The following is a 23,554-nucleotide window of genomic DNA, read 5'->3' as shown; positions in this document are numbered from 1 at the left end:
GTAGCCTTGTTGGAGGGAGTGTGTCACTATAGGAATGGACTATGAGACCCTCCTTACCATGTGGGACCCAGTCTCCTAGCAGCCTTCGGATGTAGATGTAGAACTCTCAGCTCCTGCACCATGCCTGCCTGGACGCTGCCATGCTCCCACCTTGAGACTGGACTGAACCTCTGAACCTGTGAGCCAGATCGAGTTAAATGTCATAAGAGTTTCCTTGCTCATGGTGTCTGTTCACAGTAGTAAAACTTAAACAACATGCATTCATGTTTCTCTGTATGAGAGTATCGAATCCTGTAGAAGTAGAGTTACAGACATGGGAGCTGTCATTTAGGTGCTAAGAATCGAACCGGGGTTCTCTGAAAGAGCAGCTAGTGCAGTAAGCAATTACTCCAACCCCACTTCTGGATCTTTTCTTTGTGGAGGGTTAGGTTTTACACAGTGGACCTATTCTAATATCAAGTTTCCCTGAGCCTTAAAATCCCTTTATCAGTACTAAACCAAAGGATCTCAGGCATTTCCGACTCCTTTTCAGTAGGCCCACTTTTGACGAATGCTTCTGGCAACTACTCAAACTTTTGACCCTTTTTTAACTGTGATTTAACCCGGATTAAACCTAGAGTCTTTACCCAGTGGGCCCTTATCAATAGACTCATCCTGATCCATTGTTTTCTTCCCACCCTTATCCCATACCTAAGTCCATTCTCATGCGTCCTCTGCAGACTTCTGTTTGAATGAATTATCGAACTCATTAACCTCTTCAGTAGAGTAGGGCACCTCCTTGAGCACCACACTGCCTCTCCCCCTCGGAGCTTGTTTAGCTTTATGTCTGGTTTAGGTCCAGAGGCAACTGTTGGTGGACCCTGAGGAGCATCAGCATTGTCTTGTCGGTATCTCCTTCACTGCTGGTTTAGCAGATAATGAAGGATTAATTTCCTCATTAAAGTCAGAAAAGGCAATAGTTCAGGGGATGAGGTGGGAGAACATCTTCTGCTGAGGGGGGAGAGACCACCTGCTCAGGTGAGATGAACCCTTGAGAAGGCAAGGGTTTGCTGGGCGGTGATGGCGCACGCCTGTAATCCCAGCACTTGGGAGGCAGAGGCAGGCAGATTTCTGAGTTCGAGGCCAGCCTGGTCTACAGAGTGAGTTCCAGGACAGCCAGGGCTACACAGAGAAACCCTGTGTCGAAAAAAACCAAATCCAAAAAAACAAAACACCCCTCCCCCCCCCCCAAAAAAAACCCAAAAAACAGAAGGCGAGGGTTCAAAGTTCTCAGCTTCAGGGGCTGAAGAGATAGCTCAGCGGTTAAGAGCACTGACTTCTCTTCCAAAGGTTCTGAGTTCAAATCCCAGCAACCACATGGTGGCTCACAACCATCTGTAATGAGATCTGACGCCCTCTTCTGGTGTGTCTGAGGATAGCTAAAGTGTACTGATTTATAATAATAAAGAAGTCTTTAAAAAAAAAAAAGTTCTCAGCTTCAGCAGGGCTGCCCCACCCCACATCCCACCCCATGCTTCACCAATCACCAGCGTCCTCACTTTAATCTTCCACGAGGAAGCTTTAATTTAGCTGTAATTCTGCCAGTCTCACAATGAGGGCTTCGGTTTGCTTTTCCGCACCTTGAGCTCCGTGGCTGCTGAGAGTGTCTCCCAGGACATGTCCAGGAACCTTTAGCCTGTCTGCACATCTGCAGGTGGTCAGTTTTACTACTGAGTGCATTGTTGTCCTTCACTGTATTCTGAGATGCTACAAGTTAGTTACTTAATTTTAACAGAGCTCATTCTTTCCCCTGCCAGTTTATCCAGAGATGCTAGGAGCAACCAACCAGCATCATCATTGTCCTTTATTTTTTCACAAACTGACAAAAGTTTTATATACAGTCACCAAATTCATTGGCTCTCATAATTGGTGAATCGGGATAATGAGATGAATTTGTCTTCTTAAGTTTGTAATATAATTTACACCATTGGCTTTCAGTACTCTCCGAGTGTCTAGGGGAGGCTTTAGTAACTAGGTGTTGGCAAATTGGAAAGCCTATTCCAGATAACTTTAAAAAAAAAATCACCCTTACACTTCTGATGCTCTAGAACCACTTCTGCAAAACAGTGCCTTCTGGCCATGGCAGGACACTCTGAACTGACAGCAGCTGTGTCTCCTGCTCAAAACTAAAGGTTCCCGCATGGATTGCAGAGATGCTTGAGAGCCTACTTACTTGTAACCACGGAGTTTGGGGCCACAAAGGAAAGGGAGTCATTTTCAGCAGCGTGGCCCTTGGTAGGGGGACCAGGTGCCCTAACCCAAGCCGTGCAGGTTTTACGAACTGAACTGAGGGGAATTGTAAGAGAAGTGTGTTTGAGGAAGTCCAGCCTGGGTTAGGGGCTGTATCATTTAAATACATTTAAATACATTGTATCCTTTTTTTGTTTTAAAAAGCAAGTTCTAAATCAGCCGTGATGGCACAGATGTCTAATCCCAACACTCAGGAGACAGAGGCTGGTGGATCTCTCCGAGTTCCAGCGTAGTCTTCAGAGCTATTTCCAGGACAGCCAGGGCTACACAGAGAAACCCTGTCTCAAAAACCAGCCAACCAAACCCAGCAAGGTATAGAGGAGATATCTGTATACTTGTGTGCTTCATTGTTCACAGCGGCCAGATAGGAAAATGCATCCTCAGAAACAGACTGTTAAGTGGATCTATTGGCAACAGAATATACCTTCCTCCAGAGGAGCCACATTCTAACCCATGCATGGATGAGTCTTGGGTACTGACACATGAAGTGAGGTAAGTCACAGAGGGACAGACACTGTGACCCCACTGGAGACACCTAAGGATGCACAACTCATGCACAACGTACATGATTGCCAGGGCTGGGAGTTTGTTGTGTAACTAAGAGTTTCAGGTTACATTTGAATCTTATCAAAATTAGGGTTTTGTCTTTCTTTTTTTTAAGAAATAATGTTTTAGCTGGGCGGTGGTGGCGCACGCCTGTAATCCCAGCACTCTGGGAGGCAGAGGCAGGCGGATTTCTGAGTTCGAGGCCAGCCTGGTCTACAGAGTGAGTTCCAGGACAGCCAGGGCTATACAGAGAAACCCTGTCTCGAAAAAACCAAATCCAAAAAACCAAAAAAAAAAAAAAAAAAAAAAAGAATGTTTTTTAACTTAGTCATCTAAGAGAAAAGAAACGTGAAGGTTCATAAGGAAAATGGAACTCATGACAAAGATAAAAAACCTTTAGTCTGGACTAAGAAATAAAGACATGCTAAGGTCTCTGGATAGTCAGAGCACCCACAGTTGACTCCATGGGGCTGTGGCTGCATGTGTAGAGTCTCTCGCAGCATGCTTGAGGCTCTGTGGTCAATCTCAGCATCAAGTAAACCGGGTGGGCACGGCGCTACACAGCTGTAACCCCAGCAGGCTGCAGAGCTGGAATCTCAAAGGCTATACATTCTACCTTCAGCCTCATATGTATTGAAATTGAACGGATAGAGATTTCCATGAGCTCTAAAAGGCAGGCAACTTTTTTTTTAGATTTGGTTTTTTTGAGACAGGGTTTCTCTGTGTAGCCCTGGATGTCCTGGAACTCACTCTGTAGACCAGGCTGGCCTCGAACTCAGAAATTGCCTGCCTCTGCCTCCCAGAGTGCTGGGATTACAGGCGTGCGCCACCACCACCTGGCTTACTTTTTTTTTTTTTTTTTCTAAAGCAGGGTCTCCTATATAGCTCTTGATGGCCTGAAACTTGGTATGTAGACCAGGCTGGCCTAGAACTCACGGAGACTAACCAGCCTCTGTCCCCCCACACCCAAGTACTACAATTAAAGGCATGCACCACTACTCCCAGAAGACATAAAAATTGACAAATGACACATGTTCTCTCTCAAAGCAGATTATAGCTGCTTGAAATGTTTTTCAAGCACACAAAGATTTGTGTGTTTTTCCTGGAGTGTCAAGGAGAACAAGACTTACATGATGTGAACAGGTGGGTGTTAGAGGTGGAAAGGTTCAGTGCGTGTGGGAGGCTGGGAAAGGAGGGCTGGAGGAAGGCTGGAGGAGAGAGGGAAATGCCAAATATAAACCTACTAGTTTGTAAGCTATTTTAAAAAACATTTTATTTATTTATTTATTTATTTAGGTTCTTTGAATTTGTTTTTTTTCTAGACAGGGTTTCTCTGTATAGCCCTGACTGTCCTGGAACTCACTCTGTAGACCAGGCTGGCCTCCAACTCAGAAATCTGCCTGCCTCTGCCTCCCAAGTGCTGGGATTACAGGAGTGCACCACCAACACCCATCTTAAAAAAACATTTTTAAAGATTTATTTTATGTATGTGAATACACTGTTGCCATCTCTCCATCTTAAATTCTTTAAAAATAGAAGGGCCAGCCAGATGGTTCAGTAAGAGTGCCCACTACCAAGCCTGATGACCTGAGTTCAAATCCAGGATCCATATGGTAGGTGAGAAGCAGAGCTAACCTCTGGCTTCCATAGCATGCAGCAGGTGCACAGTGGGTGCTTCTTCACACAATGAGCTTAAACCATAAAGTTCAAGATCATGTCTGAGCTACATAGTTAAGGCAGGCTTGAGTTAGAGAGACCATTTTTTTAAGATCTATTTATTTAATGTATGTGAGTACACTGTAGCTGTCTTCAGTCACACCAGAAGAGGGCTTCAGATCCTATAACAGATGGTGGGTGAGCCACCATGTGGTTGCAGGGAATTGAACTCGACCTCTGGAAGAGCAGTCAGTGCTCTTAATGGCTGAGCGATCTCTCCAGCCTGAGAGACCATATCTTAAAAGCCAAAACACTTGAGACTCCCTAGCTAGGACGGATACAGAAGTAATCAGTCGCTTGGAAGAGTCACCAAGTGAATGACAAGTCAGTGGGTCCACAGTCTAATCAATTGGGGGTATTCTTTTGGTTTGGTTGGTTTTTGGTATTTTGGATTTGGTTCTTTCAACACAGGGTTTCTCTGTATAGCCCTGACTGTCCTGGAATTCACTCTGTAGACCAGGCTGGCCTCGAACTCAGAAATCTGCCTGCCTCTGCCTCCCAGAGTGCTGGGATTACAGGCGTGCGCGGCTAATTAGAGGTATTCTTAATACAATAAATCCCAGCAAACACTCTAGAGGGCGCAAATAAGAACTGAAATGTGTACACTCACCCTCAGCAGCGTGCTTTTACTTAAAAATCCATCTAAAGAGACCAAGAAAAGAATAACAGAAGAGGCGCAAATGTGGACATGGAGACTGGGTAACATTGTTTGTGTCTTGTGGACAGGAAATCCGATCTGGGGTTCCATAATTCCACGTCCACGCAGACCTGGAAGCTCTTAAGTGGTGACTTGGAGACTTGAGAAAGGGTGGTTGGTATGGAGAGAGCGAAGACGCTTGAGCTCTGGGGACCCAGCTGCAGAGATCCTCCTGCTCGCAGCCTGGCACGCGAACCTCGACCCCTTGGCCTTCCCAGGACCTCCCCGCCGGCCCGGCCACCAGCCCGGTCGCCTGGCTTCCCCATCAGGTCCCGCCCCTCGGGCCCCTGGCGAGCTCCACCAGGACAAGCTGCAGCCGAGTCCCGGGAGCGCAGCGGGGCGCGGGTGGACCGCGCGGGCAGGGCGAGGGGCGGGGAGCGCGGAGGGGCGGAGCGGCGGGAACGCGAGGGCGGGGCGCGGACACTGATTGGCCAGCGCCGCGTTCCGAGGCCGTTTATGGCGGCTGGGCCTGGCCACCGGTCCAAAACAAAGGGCAGGCGGTCCGCGAGTCGGCGGCAGGAGGATGCCTCGCGCCCGGACAGGGCGCCAACGGCCGGAGCGCCTCCCGGCTCACACCGGGACCGCCTGAAAACCGAGCCCGCGCCGACCGAGCCTGGGCCGGATGGGCGCAGCGGACCCTGCCGCGGACCGCCGAGCGGCCGTGAGTACGGGCGGGCCTCGGGTGCTCTGCGGAGACCTGAGGATCTGCGGCTCCGGGAGGCGGGGAAGCACCTGTTGGGCGCGGGCGGGACGGGGGTGCGAGGACGCATTGACTTTTTGTTCTGATTTTCCAAACTGCTGGTATTTGGTTCATTGAAAGACAACACAAAATCCCGGTCGGTCGGTCTGTCTGTCCGTCTGTCTGTCTTCCTTCCTTCCTTTCTTTCTGTTTTTTAAGCACACTCCTTCTCCCTGTTTTTTTTCCCTACCTTAAAAAATGGGGAAAGAAATAAATACAGAAGATACCTCCAATAAAAGAATACTAAAGGGTGTCATTTTCAAGTTGCCTGTACAATAATAATTACAGGGAATTGTCCTCATTGTTTACCACTTGTGGCTCTAGGCTTTATCAATGCAAATCGCTAACAGTTGCAACTAAGTAAGATATTCTCACTCAGTAACTGCACAATGATCATCTTCGACGTGCAGATAGTGCGCTGAGCTCCAGGATAGGAAGCCGGCAGAATTTCTGTTTTGGATAGATAATAGACATTGAAAATACCATTTTTCATCCCAAGGTCTTTCTAATTCAGTTGCCTTCTAACTATCCAAAATGTATTCACCTTAACTAATGTGTCTTGGCAAAGAATTGGACATGCTGCCTCCTTGCTCTGCTGAAGTTGCAAGGCCAGCCTTCCGTCCTCTGGGGAGCCCTTCCAGGCCCTTCTGAGTAAACCACCGTCACCAGTCACCCCTGGCCCTTTACCTCTGCTGTGTTCTAGTAGATGTGCTACCGAATGCTTGGAGTACATGCTGTCTCCCTTAGGAACTGGCCCAGTGGGTGCCTGTGTATACAGTGGGATACAAGTAAACATACACTCATATGCATGTGTATATGTATGAATGTTGTGCCTGCACGTATGTATATTCACTGTGTGTGTACCTGAAGCCAGGAGAGGTATCAGATCCCCTAGAGTTGAGGTTATGGATGTTTGTGAGCCACCACGTGGATGCTGGGACTCCGTCCAGCCTCCAAAATATCGTGCCGTCTCTCCAGCCACAGCCTGTGGGCTCTTACAACGACAGGGTGGCACATTTGAAGATTGCTGCTACCAGGATCTCCAGGCCTTTTGTGTTCCTAACCAAGGCACAATGTGGTTATTATGTCTTCTTAGGTATTAGAGCATTCTTGCCTTAGCACAGATATATAGCAGCCCAGGGGCTGGCGCATATAAAACACTAAAAATGCATATATACATACATACATGCGATTGAATCATATCAGTAACCAATCTGAATAGTAGTCTCTATTTTTTTGGCTCAGGGACTCATGCATTTTGGGCAAGTGCTCTACTGCTACCACAGCTCCAATTTCCTAAATAAACTTAATTTTAGAATAACTTTAGATTGACATAATGTTGCTGAAGAGCTGGGGATGTGGCTAGGTGGTAGAACGCGCGCTCAGCATGTGTGAGGCCGTTGGTTCTACCCCTGCTCCACACACAGATCAGAAGTTCCCAGCTCAGCTCTGACAGCCAGTTCAGTCCACCTCCGCAGATGCCCTGATGTCTCTCTCCAGTCCCACAGGCTGGGCTGGAGGAGGCGGGGCCAGAGGAGGCGGGGCCGGAGGAGGCGGGGCTGCAGAGTCTTAATGCATCTTTCTTGAGGGAGTACTGATGAATGCTCCAGAAGTTTATGAAGTCTAAAGAACAGCTCATTTGGAGTATGTGAAGCCTGACACTGTCCATGCTAGGCCCGTGGGATGGAAGGTTTAGCTGAGGATTTGGGTACAGATAAAAGTCCTGAGTAGGTAGGGAGCTGAGGAGTCTGGGGATGCCCGTGTGATGTGGAATCGGGAATGAGATAGTTCTGTCCCCAGGACAGATCCTCACTCAGTGCCTGGGTCCCACACACCATCAACAAGTATACATGGAGTGGAAATACTTGAATGCTGGATTATAGTTATTCAGCATGCGAGTAAATAAAGCTGTGTAGCCAGGCCAGGGATGGTGGCACACATCTTTCATCCCAGCACTTGGGAGCGAGAGGCAGAGACCTCTGTGAGTTCTAGACCAGCTTGGTCTACAAAGTGAGCTCCTGGTCAGTCAAAGCTGTATATTGATAGTCTATCTTTAAAACAAAACAAAACAACAGCAAAACTCATTTAGCCAGGCACCGTGTCAGGAGGGTGGGAACTGAAGATCATCCTTGGCTGTACGTGGAGTTTTAGGCTGCATGAGAGAGAGACCCTGTCTAAAAACAGCCAAACCGAGGTCTGGAGAAATGGCACAGTGATGAAGAAACAGTGCACACTGCTCTTGTGGAGGACACAGGTTTGACTGCTAGCACCCGCATGAGGGCTCACAGCGTCTGTGGCTCCAGTCCCAGGGGCTCCGATGCCCCCGACTTACAACTTCTGAGCATGAGCGCACAGCCCACACGTGTGCACATAAGTCAGTGGAAAACTTTAAAATTGCCAGCTGTGTTTTCTTCTCTTCAGCTGTCTTCACAGCCAGTGTGCTATTCAGGGAAACCAGAGCTTTCTGCTGGCGTGTACCTCAGGGCCAACGCTGTGCAGAACTGTGCTGTTGGTGGCAGAAGCCAGAAAGAACACGCTGCATGCAGCATCTCTGATTGCATACACATCATCTGTGCTCTTTGCTGTGCTTGAGCATGGTAGAGTGCGGTAGAGATGAGGGACTGAGGGAGGACGTGTCTAGAAATTGAGTGTGTGGGTGCCAGATCCCTTGAGGGTCCTGAGAGAGTAGGAGGTGGGTATCCACAGCAGGGCGGGCACTTCATCTTGAGGCCACTGTCCAGGTTACTATGCCTGCAGTGTGGGACAAAGCATCTCATCGCATGATTCAAGTAGGGAATAATAGATAGGAGGAAAGATGGAAGTGTCTCCAAAAGCCAGCTATGGCTACACTTGTGGCTGTGTGAGTCCTTCCAGATCTCTCCATGCTTGTGAGCATCGATGCCGTGCATCTGAATAGTCGATCTTCATGCTTGGAATCAGAAGGTAAAGGTGCAGGGCCAGAAGGGTGACAGAGCAGGGAGAAGGCCTGTGGTCAGCCTTACTCAGCTGAGCTTGGTCCCTGGGACCCACGCGGTGGGGAGACCCAGGGACGTCAGTCTGTAGAAGGGGGCGCCTTTCCTCCGCAGCGTTCCGCCCATCTCAGCAGCATCTCTGATATATGAGGGCATTTGCAGACTCTCAAACTTGAAGTGTTTTGTATTTTTTGTAAAGATTTGTTTATTTTATATGTATGAGTGCTCTGTATGTGCCAGAAGAGGGCGTCAGACCCCATCATAGATGGTTGTGAGCCACCGTGTGGCTGCTGGGAATTGAACTCAGGACCTCTGGAAGAGCAGCCAGTGCTCTTAACCTCTGAGCCATCTCTCCAGCCCCTCTAATTTTTGGTTATTATAAGGGAATATTGTGACTGCTTTCATCCAGTTGTTTTGCAAATGTAAACTCCAGTGCAGTGTCATACAGCCAGGAATGTTCCAGATGAGACTTTCCTAACCTGCAAGAGACTTCACTATGTTACCCACGCTGCCTTCAAATTCTTGGGCTCAATCAGTCTTCCAAGCAGCAAATAAAATTACAGAGTGGCCAAGCTCTCCTGCTTGCGAGTGGTGGTCTTAGAGCCAGTTAGAGCTGTCTGTGGAGAAGGCTGTGCTGCAAGGGCGTGGAGCAGGTGGCATCACCATTAGTCCCAGGAACTGGGAGGCAGAGCAAGCAGAGCCCTGTCTAAATAGGAAGTTCCGGGCCGGCCACAGCTTCGCAGAGAGCGGCTGACAGGGGGAGTGTGTGGCTGGTGGAGGGCGCTGTGGCACCGTGCTTCGTACCATCTGGCCTCAAGAACCCCTCGGCTTCATTTTGTTCCTCAGCGTCTCATCTTCCGTGTGATAATCACACCATATGGTCGTGAGCCTGGTCCACAGAGTCTTAAAATAATTGTATGTGTTTATTTTAGGTGAGAAACTTCTGGAACACAGTATATTGGTTTGCTAAGGAGAAGGAAAAATCCAAACACCAGTGTCTGTCTGCTGTGGAGGTGGATACCTTCCACACTCAAGGGACGCCGGGGTTCTTCCTGTAGGTGTGGTTCATCTGACTAGCGCTTGGCTTCCCTGAGACTTCACAGTGGTTCCTAATCATTTCTTAGGCTTTGCGGTCGTCTTCCAATTGCATGGCTTCTAGTGGCAAGCCCACGTCAGCTGACTCACGGAGCACCGTGCCATGCTCAGATGGCTGCTGTCAGAGCTGCTGCTGCTGCTGCTGCTGCTGCTGCTGCTGCTGCTGCTGCTGCTAGGCCAAACATGAGACTGAGATGACCTGGAGTCTGCATGAGGTGCTGCCCTGGCAGGGGCAAAAGGGGATCCAGAGAGCAGCCCAGGCCTGGTAGGAGCTGCTCTTTGGGCCAGGGTTGATGGAGACAACATGATCATTAAAGAGAAGCAGACAGGCATCTCCAGAAGCAGAATTGCTCATTTAATCAGAATAGCTGAAGGGCTGCAGTCTCTATACGCTGTGTGGCATGCGGCTGCTGTGTGGCATGCGGCCGCTCAGGGTTATAGGTGAAAGCGAGCTTAGGGAATGGGAGAGTCCATATGCAGGTGGGTCCGTGGGTGCGGCGTAGGGGTCGCCTGATCAGGGGCTTCCACAGCTGTGCTCTGTCAGGTTGGCTTTCCTGTCTAGAATTTTTGAGTCATTAACCCTTCGCAGCCTCCTGGGGGAGGATGCTTTGAGAGCAGGGCCACATAGTGAAGGTCTCTGTTGCAATTTGCTTTCTATTGCTGTGATAAAGAAACACTATGACCAAAACCAACTTGGGGAGGAATGGGTGTATTTCATCTTACACTTCCAGGTCATACTCCATCACTGAGGGAAGTTGAGGCACAAACCTAGAGGCACAGACTGCTGAAGAAGGTTGCTTACTGGCTTCTCACTTTCTGGCTTATGCTCAGCCAGAAATGTTTCTGTGTGTGGGTCTTTTGCCAGCCCACATGTGTAGTGCCTATGAAGGCCAGACGAGGGTATCAGAGCTCCGGGAACTGAAAGTTACACACAGTTGTGAGCTGCCATGTGGGTGCTGGGAACTGAAACCTGGTCCTCTGACAGCCAAGTGACCTTCACCACTGAGGTATCTCTCCAGTTCTCAACTAGCTCTCATACACACCTCAGACCAACCTGACCAGGGACAGTGCTGCCCACAGTGGGCTGAGCTCTCCCACTTCACAGTCAAGACAGTTTCTCACAGACATGGCCATAGGCCTGTCGGATCTGGACAACAGTTCAAGTGAGAATTCTAGATGTCTTAATTTAAAACAAGTTGACAATGAAACCCTACTATCACAATCTCTGAATAAGGTGACTGTGCAGTCGGGACTGGGGAGGCAAAGTTCTTGGCTGAAGTTAGAGTTTGACAGTGCTCATGGTGTGTGTGTGTGTGTGTGTGTGTGTGTGTGTGTGTGTGTGCAGTACCCACAGACCAGAAGAGGGCATCAGAGCTCCGGGAACTGAAGGTATGCCCAGCATAATGTGGGTCCTGGAAACAGCCCTGGCCGTCCTGAGGAGCAGCCTTCTTGCTGTGCTGTCCAGCCCTCTGCTTGAAATGTTTCATTCATAACCCGGACCCAAGCTAATCAGTCAGCCAAGAACACTTTGTGTTTATGTGGGTGAGTCCTTCCTGAACCCCAGAAGCCCCAGACACTTGGATGGCTGTGACAAGAGAAAGGACAGTGTGTTGAAAGCCAACTGAACAGCAAGACTGGTCTGTCTTAATAAAAAAAAAAAAAAAAGCTCAGCTTAATTAAAATTTAGACTCAGCAACATACACACATTAAAGACTTTATCTGGTTATCTTTTTCAGAACTTCTCCATTAGAGGGTTGGTCCAAGGATGTGATATATCATAGTTTTAAATTGGAAGTTGACTTTCAATATATTAAACTATCTCTTTTGCATTTACTTTTTTTAATGTGAGTACTCTGTCTTCATGTACATCTGCATGCCAGAAGAGGGGATTGAACTCAGAACCTAAAACGAGTCATTTCTCCAGACCCCATTTACTTTGGTCTTTTTATAAAAAGGACTATCTTTTTAAGTGTAAGTGTAAGTGTGTGTGTGTGTGTGTGTGTGTGTTTTAGAGTTTTACTGCTCTGAACAGACTCCATAACCAAGGCAACTCTTATAAAGGACAATATTTAGCTAGGGTTGGCTTACAGGGTCAGAGGTTCAGTCCATTATCAAGGCAGGAACATGGCAGTGTCCAGGCAGGCGTGGTGCAGGAGGAGCTGAGAATTCTACATCTTCATCTGAAGGCTGCTAGCAGAGTACTGACTTCCAGGCAGCCAGGGTGAGGGTCTTTAGCTCACATCCACAGTGACACACCTACTGCAATAAGGCCACACCTCCTAATAGTGCCACTCCCTGGGCCAAGCATGTGCAAACCATCACAGTACTAGTATTCTTTTGATGTACTTAGAGATCTTTGATCTTTCTTTGAGACTTAGATCTCAGAGGAGACTGAAGCAGGAGGAGTAACGCCAGCCTGGGCGACAGAGTGAGACCGTGTCTGACAACACAGCCTCTGTGACCCCCTCTTGCCTGCTTCCCATGCACAAGGCCCTGAAAGAGAAAATGAAATTATTAGATCTGTTAGATCTTTAACTTTTAGGCCTGCTCCTTTTCAAACTCTGTGCCCGAGGCCGATCCCAAGCACCCGATCCGAGGCCGATCCCGAGCACCCGATCCCAGGCCGATCCCGAGCACCCGGTCCCAGGCCGATCCCGAGCACCCGATCCCAGGCAGATCCCGAGCACCCGATCCCAGGCCGATCCCGAGCACCCGATCCGAGGCAGATCCCGGGGTCTGATCCGAGGCCGATCCCGAGCACCCGATCCCAGGCCGATCCCGAGCACCCGATCCCAGGCCGATCCCGAGTGCCTGGTGCTGCTGTGTAAGCAGGGCCTGTCTGATTTGCTTGCAGGTTGCACTGGCTTTCTCTTGTCCCAGTGTGTGGACAGCACCACACGCCCTCCAGACCAGCAACGGCTCTTGCATGTGCTTTGCAGTGTTTTTGTCAGAGAGCCCAGCAGAGCCCTAGCTCCTCCAGAGCTGGCCTAGAACGGAGTGAGCAGAGCCCAGCAGACATGGTGAAAATGACCAAGTCCAAAACTTTCCAAGCTTATCTGCCACACTGTCACCGAACTTACAGCTGCATCCACTGCAGAGCCCATCTGGCCAATCACGATGAGCTCATTTCCAAGGCAAGTGATCTGGATTCAAAACTGATAAAACGAAAGCTTGCGTGCCTTTAGTCCCACCAAATGGGAGGCAGGGGCAAGAGGGTCTCTGAGTTCTAGGCTAGTGACATATCTTGTGATGCATACCCTGCCTAAAAAAAAAAGTTGTAATGGCCAGCAGTACTGGTTGGGAACTATAGGGCTTTGTCAGCTTAGTGACAACTGCTGTTTGCCAAGGTCTGTCACCTAACCCAGTAGTCAGTCAGGCACCGTGTACAGTCATTTTATTTTGGAGCATGCCAAGCACATCCTGCATCATAGGTAGGGGCACACAAGAAATTTGAGAAAAGGTTTTTATGTCTGCTCTTTTAAAAATTGCATGAAGAACAGATGTGTGCTAGAAAATGAGTGATTTGAAACCTACCCATGACAAGATGGAAGATGCCACAAATAATTCTCAAAAATACATAGACTGCAAGATAATATACCAAGGCTTCTCCTGAGCTGGGGTGCTGAGGGCAGCTTTCCGCCTCGTGTTCCCATGACAAGGCACAGTGAGCTCACTAAAGAACATGTCTTCCGGTCTCAGAGATTTCTGTGAGTGCCTGGCCTCCCTGCCCCAGGGTAGGAAAGTGTGGCAGACAGCAGAAAGCAAAAGAAAGAGGCCAGTGGCCAGCAGCCTGGCGGCCACCTAGTGACCTAATCCCTCCGCTGGCCTCTCCTCCTGAGGGCCCCTCAGCTCCCAGTAACAGCACTGCTGGGACCCAGCCTTCAGCACGTGGGCCTCTGCAGAGAGCATTCAGGATCCAACAACAGTGACAGCTTCAGCGACTCTCCTCTTCTGAGTGTTCTTCCTGTTAGGATGCGGGAGCCTGAGGTGCACACACCTTGAAAGGAGATTCCGACACACCTCCGTGAGAGCTCACCTGTCTCTGGTCCCTATTTGTCACTTAACAAAGAGTGCTCTGAACTGAGGAAGCCCTTCCCTTTAAAAAAAAAAAAAAAAAAAAAACATGGTCTGGATATGCAGCCATTGTGGCCTTGGACTTCAAGATCACCTGCCTCCGTCAGGAATCCAGGGATTCCAGGTGTGCACGGGTGTGTCTCCACAGCTGTGATGTTGGCTCACAGAGATGTTTGCGCTCCTGTCACCTCACATGACTCCTGCTACAGCAGTCACTAGGCCTCCTGAGTCATCCCTTCCCAGCTGCCCCGTGGAAAACCTAAGAGTTTGCACAATGCACAAGCAGAAGAAGTCAACGCTGACAGGTGTACAGTCTAGACGTGTCAGGAACCCCGAAAACTAAACAAAGGGACTGGAGAGATGCTCGGCTGTTAGAGCCCTGACTGCACTTCCAGGGGACCTGGGTTCAATTCCCAGCACCCACATGGGAGCTCACAACTGTAACTGCAATTCTGAGGCTCTGATACCCTCACAGTTATACATAGAAGCAGAACACCAATACACATTTAAGAAAAAGACTGAGGCGGGCGATGGTGGCGCACGCCTTTAGTCCCAGCACTTGGGAGGCAGAGGCAGGCAGATTTCTGAGTTCAAGGCCAGCCTAGTCTACAGAGTGAGTTCCAGGACAGCCAGGGCTACACAGAGAAACCCTGTCTCGAAAAACCAAAAAAGAAAAAAAAAAAGGAAAAAGAAAAAGACTGAACATAATATCCTACAAAATCACTTTAGGGGATATTCCTTTTAAAGCGGAAATCGTTTGTTTGTTTAGACAGTTTCTCTGTGTAGCTATCATCCTGAACACTCTCTGTAAACCAGGCTGGCCTCAAATTCAAGGATCCTCCTGCCTCTTCTGCCTCCTCTGCCTCCTCTGCCTCCCCCTCCTGAATGGGATTGAAGACATTCATCTCTCTACCCAGCTGAAAATTAAACTTTAAAATGAGGACTACTCGGTGGCGGAGCCCTTGTGGACTGCCCAGCATCATGAGCTGCCTTATTTCCTGAGACGAGGCCTGTCCCTGAGCCTGGAGCTCTGAAAACCAGCAGGACTTGCAGCAAACCCCAGGCACCCACCGTCCCCACCCCCACCCCAGCTCCGGGCGACAGAGCATGCAGCCATGACTAGCTTTTACTTCAAAGCTTATGTGATGAGTGTTTTGCCTGGTGCCGGCTGAGATCAGGAAAGGGTGCTGAGTCCCTGCAGGACCGAAGTTACAGACAGACGGTAGCAAGCCATGCGGGTGCTGGGAATCAGGCTTTCCGCAAGAGCGAGGACTCTGAACTGTCGAATTAACGCCCCAGCCCCCATGCCCAGCTTTTAAACGTTTGTAGATAGGGTCGGTCATACTTTGTATCCCTCGATGGCCTGAGAGAGAGATCAAGTGTCTCTGCCAGCTAAGGGCCGGGATTACAGGCGTGCACCACCACGTCTGGCCCTCTTTAAAGTTTTAAGATTTATTTTTGCATGTTCTGTCTACATGTATGTCTGTGCATAGCTGGTGCCCATGAAGGCAGAAGAGGGTGTCAGATACCAGCTCCAACTAAATAGTTGTGAGCCACCAAGTAGGTGCTGGGAAATGATCACGGGTCCTCTATGAGATCAACCAGTCCTCGTCACTGTTGAGCCATCTCTCTGGCCCTGTGCCTGGCTTTTAACATCTTCCAAGATTTTAAGTATGTGTTTGTGTAGGAATATTGTACGCCTGAGTATAGGTGCCCTCAGAGGCCAGAGGTTGGGTCCGTGGAGCTAGAGTTACAGGCTGTGAGCAGCCCACAGTGGGTGCTGGGTACCCCAACTCAGGTCGTTCTCTGTGAGAGCAACAAGTGCTCGTTGTCCAGCCCCTCCCCCACGCAGATGATTTGCACCGTGCTGGACCTCAGTGTCCCCAGGCTCAGCCTCCCAAGCAGCTGAGCCACAGGGACAGCCACAAACACCAGGCACAGGTTGTGACTTTTTAATTTTTCTGAAACAGGGACTAGCTGTGTAACCCTGACTTGCCTGGGACCCACAACATGGGCCAGGCTGGCCTTGACCTTAAGGTGCCCCCCCTCCAAGGTCTTGGGATTATAGATGGGTGGGTTCAGCTCAGGCTAGGATCTTCATTGTGTTTTAATGTCAGTAAAAAAGTGAAGAAACGGGGGCTGGAAAATTGTTCAGCGATTAACAGTTGACTGCTCTTTAAGATTGTCCTGAGTTCAGTTCCCAGCAACCACACAGGGTGGTTCATAGCCATCCAAAACCCTCTTCAGGTGTGTCTGAAGAGAGCAACAGTGGACTCACATACATAAAGATTTTTTAAAAAGTGAAGGAACTTCACCTTGTCTAACTCGTGAAGCTAGTGAGCCGTCAGGATTAGGTTGGAAGGTATCATAGGGCTAGAGAGAGCGCTCAGCTGTGCCAGTGCTGGCCGCTCTGCAGAGGGCCTGAGTGGGCTCCAGCATCAACATAGGCACGGGCCTTCCTCCTCTAACTCCAGCTCCATGGGATCCAACCCCTGTTCTGAGAGATGAGAAGTCTGAGGCGTCACATAAGCCTACAGAGCCTGCCCTTACAGCTGCTTCGCCAGGGTTTCCTCTTGTAACTGTTCTCCAAGTTCAAGCATTTTCCCTGCTTCCGTCTCTCTGACTAACGGGATGAAGGTGTGCCCTAGGCCAGCTCTGGCTGCCGTGAACTTATGGTACACACAATTGCACAATGGCAATGACCGAAGTCTAGCTGCAGAATTGTCAGTTGGAACTGTGCTTTTATAACCTGTCCCAGCAGATGCACAGCCCCCCGGCGTCAGCAGTTGCGCTGTGGGGGTGACGGTGGCCTGAGCACGTGCGCCTCCAGCACCCCAGACGGCTGAGCTGCCTGATGCCTTGCCTGAGCCCCTCCTAACACGTTCTCCTCCCTTTCTCTGCAGTCCTTTCAGGGAAGCCAGGGGCGAGCCTACCTCTTCAACTCTGTGTGAGTACGTGCTGTCACTGTACGTGTCTGGCGCTGTCCCTCTGCCTGCTCAGTTATTAAGGGCTGGAATGTGTATCTGAGCCATACCAGTCAGCACCATGATCAGCTGAGAAGAGTCTAGCCTCCTGTGTGTGAGGGTTCAGCCGCCAAGCCTGACCCTTTAGGACCCCCATCCCCCGCGGCGGCGGCGGCGGCTCTGCAGTAGAGTGCTCGCTCAGCATGTTGAGGCCATAGCTTTGACTCTAAGCACCATAAAGAAAAACCTGTTTCCTTCTTCCCAGAGCGGGGGTGGGGGAGCTGAAAAGCCTGTGATGATCTGGACAAGTCTGTTCTGCTGTACTTAGTGGTGTGAGGGAGGGGGAGGGCACTGAGCAGCCAGACCTCCAGCACAGCCACTGTGTGTCTTGACAGGGTGAACGTGGGCTGTGGCCCTGCTGAGGAGAGAGTCCTTCTAACTGGGCTGCATGCGGTGGCTGACATCTACTGTGAGAACTGCAAGACCACACTCGGGTGGAAATACGTGAGTGCCCGGACATGGGAGGGATGGTGTCCTCCACATCCTGCGGGGTCTCAGACGCAGCTCAGAGGGAAAGCTTTCTAGAACACACAAAGCCCTGAGTTCTGTCCCTAGAACTGCATAAAACTGGTCGTGGAGCACAACGTTCAGTGGGTAGAGCCCCTGCCACCTAGCCTGATCCCTGTTTGTGATCCATTTCTTGCCGGCTTTCCATTGAAAGCACCACAGAACACAAATGTGTAAACACACAATTTTAAAAAAGAGGGGCAGGCGCTCGGGAGGTGGCGACAGATGGGTCACAAGGTCCTGGGGTACAAGGCCCTGTCTCAGAACAAAGACTGCAAGTTCCTATTGTTTCCTTGGAGCAGGGCAGGACGGAGCACACTCACCACCAGTGACATTCGTCAGGCACCAGAGTCAGGGCCGTCCCCGGTTCTCCCAAAGCTCTGTTCTCAGCCCTTGACCTGCCCGTCTCCAGCTTCTCTCCATACATGAATTGATTGACATCTCAGAGATGGCAAGTTTGCCGCTCTTGGCTTTGCCCTACTTCTAGTCCCAGAGTTTGAGGACCCCTCTTCTGCAAAGACCAGGCAGTGTGCCACCCACCATTGTCTCCTGAGAGCCACTCCAGCTGCTGTGGTTCTGAGGACATGTGTTTTCAGAAGCTCTCTGCCTCAGCTCATCTCCTAATGGAAAGCACCTGGCTCCCACCCTGACTGACACCCAGAGGCCTGTTTTATGCCTTTTCTTTTTTCTTTTTTCTCTTTTTATTTATTTTTTAATTAAAAAAAAATTTTTTTTTTGGATTTGGTTTTTTTCGAAACAGGCTTTCTCTATTATAGCCCTGGCTGTCCTGGAACTCACTCTATAGATCAGGCTGACCTCGAACTCAGAAATCCTCTTGCCTCTGCCTCCCAGAGTGCTAGGATTAAAGGCGTGCGCCACCACCGCCTGGCCGGCTGCTGTGTGTGATGTGCACACATGGAAGCTGGCTGGTGGCAGGAGCTTCCTCGGCGTCTGCTTAGTTTGCTGAGGCAGTCCTTGTCCTCCCAAATCCAGGGCCGACTCTGGCAATGCTTCCGCCGTCTCCCTTCCCCTCCGCTTCCCAGGCTCTGGGTCCAGACAGCCATGGCATCTGACCTGCTCTTAGGGGTCTCGTCCTGGTGCTTATGTGGACACCACTTTACCTCCTGAGCCATATTCCCAGCCTTCCTTTGAGCTCTGGATTCTCCTGGGTCAGGGTAGCCTGTTCTTCTTTCCCTGAATTCCTGACCATCTGGTCGTCCAAACTCCTCATGAACTGCAAAGGACCAGACAACCCCACAAAGCATTAGGCTGTGGGAGGCCCGGCCTTCACCTGGTTGTCTGTGTCCTCTTCTGTCCTCCCTGTAGTCACTGCAGCACGGTGCTCACCTTTGCTGTCCCTGCTGGGACTCACCTGTGTCTAAGAGCCAGGCCTCACCCCTGACAAGGGTGTCTGTCTGGGATACATCTCCAGGCTTCTTGCTACAGCATGCTGAGGTCATACTCCCATAAATGGTCTGCTGTGGGCTGGGAAGCTGACTCAGTAAAGTGCTTGCTATGCAAGCGTGAGGGCGAGTCCTCACCAGTGTCACACATGTAAAGAGCAAAGCGTGGCAGCGTACGTTCATAGCCCTAGTGGCGAGGAGGCAGAACTAGGTCATTAGGTCAGAACAGGTCTAGCTGAGTCAGTAAACCCTAGGTTCAATGAAAATGTATGTCTCAAAATAAAGTGGAGAGGGGACTGGGAGATGGCCGAGCAGTGAAGAATGCTGGCTGCTCCTCCAGAAATCCCAGGTTCAATTCCCAGGACCCGGTAGGCTCCTCACACAGTACCAGTGTCTTCTGGCCCCCATGAGAACTGTGCATGCATGGTGCACAGACATATGCAAAAGAAACATACAAGGATATACCCATACACATAAAAATAAATTTAAGATGAAGTAAAGTAGCTGACAGGATGGCCCAGCAGGAAGCATCCCATCTGCAGACCCACACGGCTGAGCCCTCCACAATAATAATTAATAAAACATTAAAGGTGTAGGGCTGTCCAAACACCCACCTCAGAGCCTGGCCTGCACGCAACAGTGTCACCTGTGTGCCACTGTCCCTATTGCCCTGAAACAGCCACGTACATCACCTAGTGAACGGTGTGTGTGGTGCTGAGGGATCCCAGAGCGACAGGCATACTGAACAGCCCACACTGAGCCCCGGCCCCAGAAACAGAATTGAGTTAACATTGCCCATAAGTGTAATGAACACTCATAATCCCCGTGCACTGCCCAGGGTCCTCCTGGGCTACTTCAGCTCAGAGATAATGGGTAGAGACAATGCTGCTGTCACCAAGACTAGTAAACACGTGTCCTGAAACCTCTCTGCTTTTTCCCTCAAGGAACATGCCTTTGAGAGCAGTCAGAAATACAAGGAAGGAAAATTTATTATTGAACTTGCCCACATGATCAAAGACAACGGCTGGTAACGTGAACTGGGCCCTCGTGTCGGAATGCTATTTTAGGAAAGCTGAGTGTAACGAAGACCTAGCTTCTTGGTGACAATACTTCCTGGACTTAACTTCCCAGGCCAGCTGTTTCAACACTTGAAGCTGTCTCTCTAGGCTATCCACTTGGTAAGGTGCCCCATCTGAATCCCCTTCATGTGCAATGCGTTTCTGGACGTCTGCATTCTTTTTCCAACGTCTTAAGTTCTAGAGAAAGAATTAACCAGCTGGTGACTCACCTGCCTAGTGAATACTTTCTTTTACCCTACTCCTGCAATATCGCCTGGCTGTGTTTTTACCAAACCCAAGTCCCTAAAAGCACAGAAGCAGGGTCTGTCTCACAAGCAAAGGCATAGTGACCAGAAGTAGTCAGATTTTTATGCAAAGCATGTCTCTTCAAAAACTGCAACCCGCCCGCTGGTGACTTGGTAGAGAAGCTAAGGGAGGAAGCACTCAGTGTGCATCCTAAGCAAGGGGGGGGGGGGGGGGGGCTGATGTGGAAGGCAGGTGACTTGACTAGAGGCTGTGCACTGTCCCAGCCTCCAGAGGCCGCCTCTGAGCGGACTCCCTCGGTGCTGCTAGCACAGTGGCTCAGAACGGAGGGCTGGTCCCTGCCACAGAGCCAGCGACGGGCTGGCCTTCACCTCATACCCTGGATGTACTTGAAATAGTCGTGCACACAGGGGCCAGAGCCAGCAGGGAGAACTGTAAAACTTGAGAGTTAGCTTGGCATGCAGCTGCCTTGTCTGCCTGGCATCACATTGCTTGCCTGACCTGACAGGGAGGGGTCTGGGCCATGTCCCCAAACCCGGGCTCTCAGGTTTTAAGACAACCCACCATTCCCCACTTGCCCACCCCCACCCCCTGCATCTATAAAAAGTGGCCAGTTTGCAGAGGGTGGAGGCCAGAGCCAGGCCCAGAGAAGTTTCATCGTTTTGTACCCTGCCAAGGGCACAGAGCAGGGGAAGAGCCCCTGAGGCCCGCTGCCTTCGCGGCTCGGCAGGAGAGCGCCCAGCACTGCTGCACTCGCTCCAGCTGCCTGGGGTGAGAGCCGAGCAGTTTCTAGTCCTTTGGGCTCCGGCCCCAAACCTTCTCATCTCAGCGCCCCTGCCCCGCCCCTGCCCAGCACAGGGGCAGCTACTTCAGTTCACTTCAAAGCCTACATTTTGGTGCCATTTCTTTGCCCAAGATTGAAAGCCTGGTAATACAAGAAATGCCTGGGCAATTGGACGACATGTTTGCATGGCCTATGGTCCTCTATGCCTGGTCCTAGCCCAAGCTTCTTTCTCCCCAACTACTCCAGACTACTGCTGGCCCAAAGCAAAGTTGTTCCATCCAGCAAGGTAAGTGCTGAGACCCAGCACAGGCAGCGCGGGGTGGCCCCGGCAGGGCTCAGTGCCATCCTGATCTAGGGGTGAGCACTAGTCAGCCTCAGCCAGACATGCCTGGCTGGTCTGCAAGGCGCTAGAGAGCGGGAGCTTGGTGGCCGAGTCATGGTCCCCTGGGTGTCACCAGTGGGAAGAAAGGCAGAGACCCGAGCGTATCCCTATGCACGCGTCACTTCAGGTGATGCGTCTGAGAAGTCCTCTGACCAGACTCTGTATATACTAAGACTGTATTTACAGACTTTATGTTCTGGGCGTGCTAGCTGCCCTTCAACTGAGCACTTTGTATTGTCTCTTATGAGCACGGACTGGAGCGTTTTTCTAGCACTCTTTATGACTTATCTGTATTGGAGTGATGGATATAAACAAACCGTTTATCAAGTTGTTTTGGATTTTGCGTTGGCCTTCTGTGAAATATAACCCAAAAGAACTGACTATGAGCTGGCTTCAGGGTAAGTGATGCGGCCACCAGGTGTGCTAGTGAACATCGCACCCCCTTACATTTGTAGACATACCATTCTGTGACCATTTTAATATGTTTCCCTGAGACCAGAGTGGGGGGGGGGAGGTAATACCAGGTCATAAACGCCACTTTGCTTTAGAAATGTGGTTTATGTTGTTGCTGTCTTGTTAGTATGTACACAGTATTTTTATACCTTAATGCTCATTCTTGATGGCATCTGCCAGGTATTTGAAAAGATCAGAAATGAGATTTTTTTTCCCCTCAAAAAAGTCCTTTATTTTCTGATGACCTCATCAGGCAGTTTTCAAAATCCAAGTGTCTTTACTGTTTAAAACACTACCATTTAAGCTGTAGACAACCGACCCATGGGAATGCAAGCCCTGGTGGCCTGTCCTCTGTGCTGGGGTGCAGGAGAGGAGGACACAGCTGCCCCGGAGACAGGTGTCCTGCTAAGCAAGGCTGACTGCAGTGCCCTGGACGCAGCTGGGAGCTCACAGAGCAGCCAGACCAGCAAGCCCGAGCGTCCGCAGCGCCCTTTGCCTCCCTGTCTGTCTCCCAGCCAAAGCTGTCAGCCCTTGGTGGCATGTCTGTGTGAGGTATAAAAATAAAGCCTCTGTTGTCAAACAGCAAGGTTTCCGTAGTGGCTCGCCATCTCGGAGGCCATGCTGTGGGGGCGAACCACGTTCCTGCAGCATCCACTAGGAGCAAAGGATGTGTCGGTTTCAGAGCCTGTTGAGGACCCTGATGCGTCTGACACCACCTTGTAGGGAGCTTGTGTGGCCTGAGAAGTGTGCCCGCACAGCTGGGCACAGCAGCCTCTGCCATGCAGGCCTCCCTGCTGCTGCTCTGCCCTGTCACCGCACTCTGTCACCCCACGTTGTGACCTGTCATAATTGTGAGATATCCACTTGCCTCTAGCCAGAGGAGTCGACCAAGTGGCATAGGAAGGCAGGTGAAGGGCAGTGCAGTCTGGGACGTGAGCAGGCAGGTGGTACATAGCATGTGGAGCTGGAGGAATGGCAAGGACAGCCGGGGCGGCAGCACTCCTACCCTAAGATCACGAACAGCCATGGAAGTAGAGAGGGGAAGGCGGGACAGGAACGCAGGGCAGACACCCAGAAACGCAAGCATGGACCAGCTACATCCCAGAAGCAACAGCTTGGGAGACTTGGTGGATTCAAGGTTTAGGGTAAAAATCAAGCCGAAGTTCCAATGTGGTGTGGCCCACTCTAAGGACAGCGCTCAGTGACAGAACACATGACATGCTGCTGCCTCTGGAGGAAGAATGTGCCCACACTAAGATGCAGCTGTGGAAGGCTCAGGGGAGCAAAGCTCTGACAGCTGTGGCTGAGGGTGATTTGGACACGTGGGCCCAATGGGTCCTTTTCAACACACACAAAACTGTCCTAGAATCAAAGGCTGGTAAGCCAGGCATGGTGGCGACTACCTTTAATCCTACCTGGGGAGGTAAAGGCAGGGGAATCTGAGTTCAAGGCCAACTCAGTCTTACATAGTGACTTCTAGGAGAGCCAAGGGTACAGACAGACTGGTAAGGAGAAAAGTCAGAGGGAGCCGCCTCTTTGTAAGGACTGCTGC

General features: G+C 50.4%; 1 protein-coding gene across 2 annotated transcripts; it reads left to right on the top strand.

The window, feature by feature from the left end:
* The first annotated feature begins 5,770 nt into the window (after nucleotides 1-5,770).
* On the top strand, nucleotides 5,771-22,584 carry Ypel1 (yippee like 1). 2 transcript variants are annotated; one of them, XM_052158289.1, is made up of 6 exons: nucleotides 5,771-5,909; nucleotides 9,892-10,013; nucleotides 12,909-13,188; nucleotides 17,032-17,075; nucleotides 17,487-17,595; nucleotides 20,006-22,584. In XM_052158289.1, the coding sequence occupies exons 1-6, from the start codon at nucleotides 5,871-5,873 to the stop codon at nucleotides 20,090-20,092; spliced, it is 681 nt and encodes a 226-aa protein (XP_052014249.1). In that variant the 5' UTR covers nucleotides 5,771-5,870; the 3' UTR covers nucleotides 20,093-22,584. The 2 variants fall into 2 exon arrangements, with proteins under 2 accessions (XP_052014249.1, XP_052014250.1); XM_052158290.1 differs by lacking the exon at nucleotides 20,006-22,584 and adding an exon at nucleotides 17,961-18,398.
* The last annotated feature ends 970 nt before the right edge of the window (nucleotides 22,585-23,554 follow it).

This window comes from Apodemus sylvaticus, chromosome 15, assembly GCF_947179515.1.
Source record: "Apodemus sylvaticus chromosome 15, mApoSyl1.1, whole genome shotgun sequence".
NCBI classification, from domain to species: Eukaryota; Metazoa; Chordata; class Mammalia; order Rodentia; family Muridae; genus Apodemus; species Apodemus sylvaticus.
This window is presented reverse-complemented; position numbering and strand designations above follow the sequence as displayed.

Bases quoted from the DNA above. Each gene is read 5' to 3' on its own strand.
- Ypel1 (XM_052158289.1), top strand. From the start codon at position 5,871: ATGGGCGCAGCGGACCCTGCCGCGGACCGCCGAGCGGCC. The intron at 13,189-17,031 runs GCAAGTGATCTG...CTTTCTCTGCAG, and splicing joins ACGATGAGCTCATTTCCAAG to TCCTTTCAGGGAAGCCAGGG. The intron at 17,596-20,005 runs GTGAGTGCCCGG...TTTTCCCTCAAG, and splicing joins CCACACTCGGGTGGAAATAC to GAACATGCCTTTGAGAGCAG.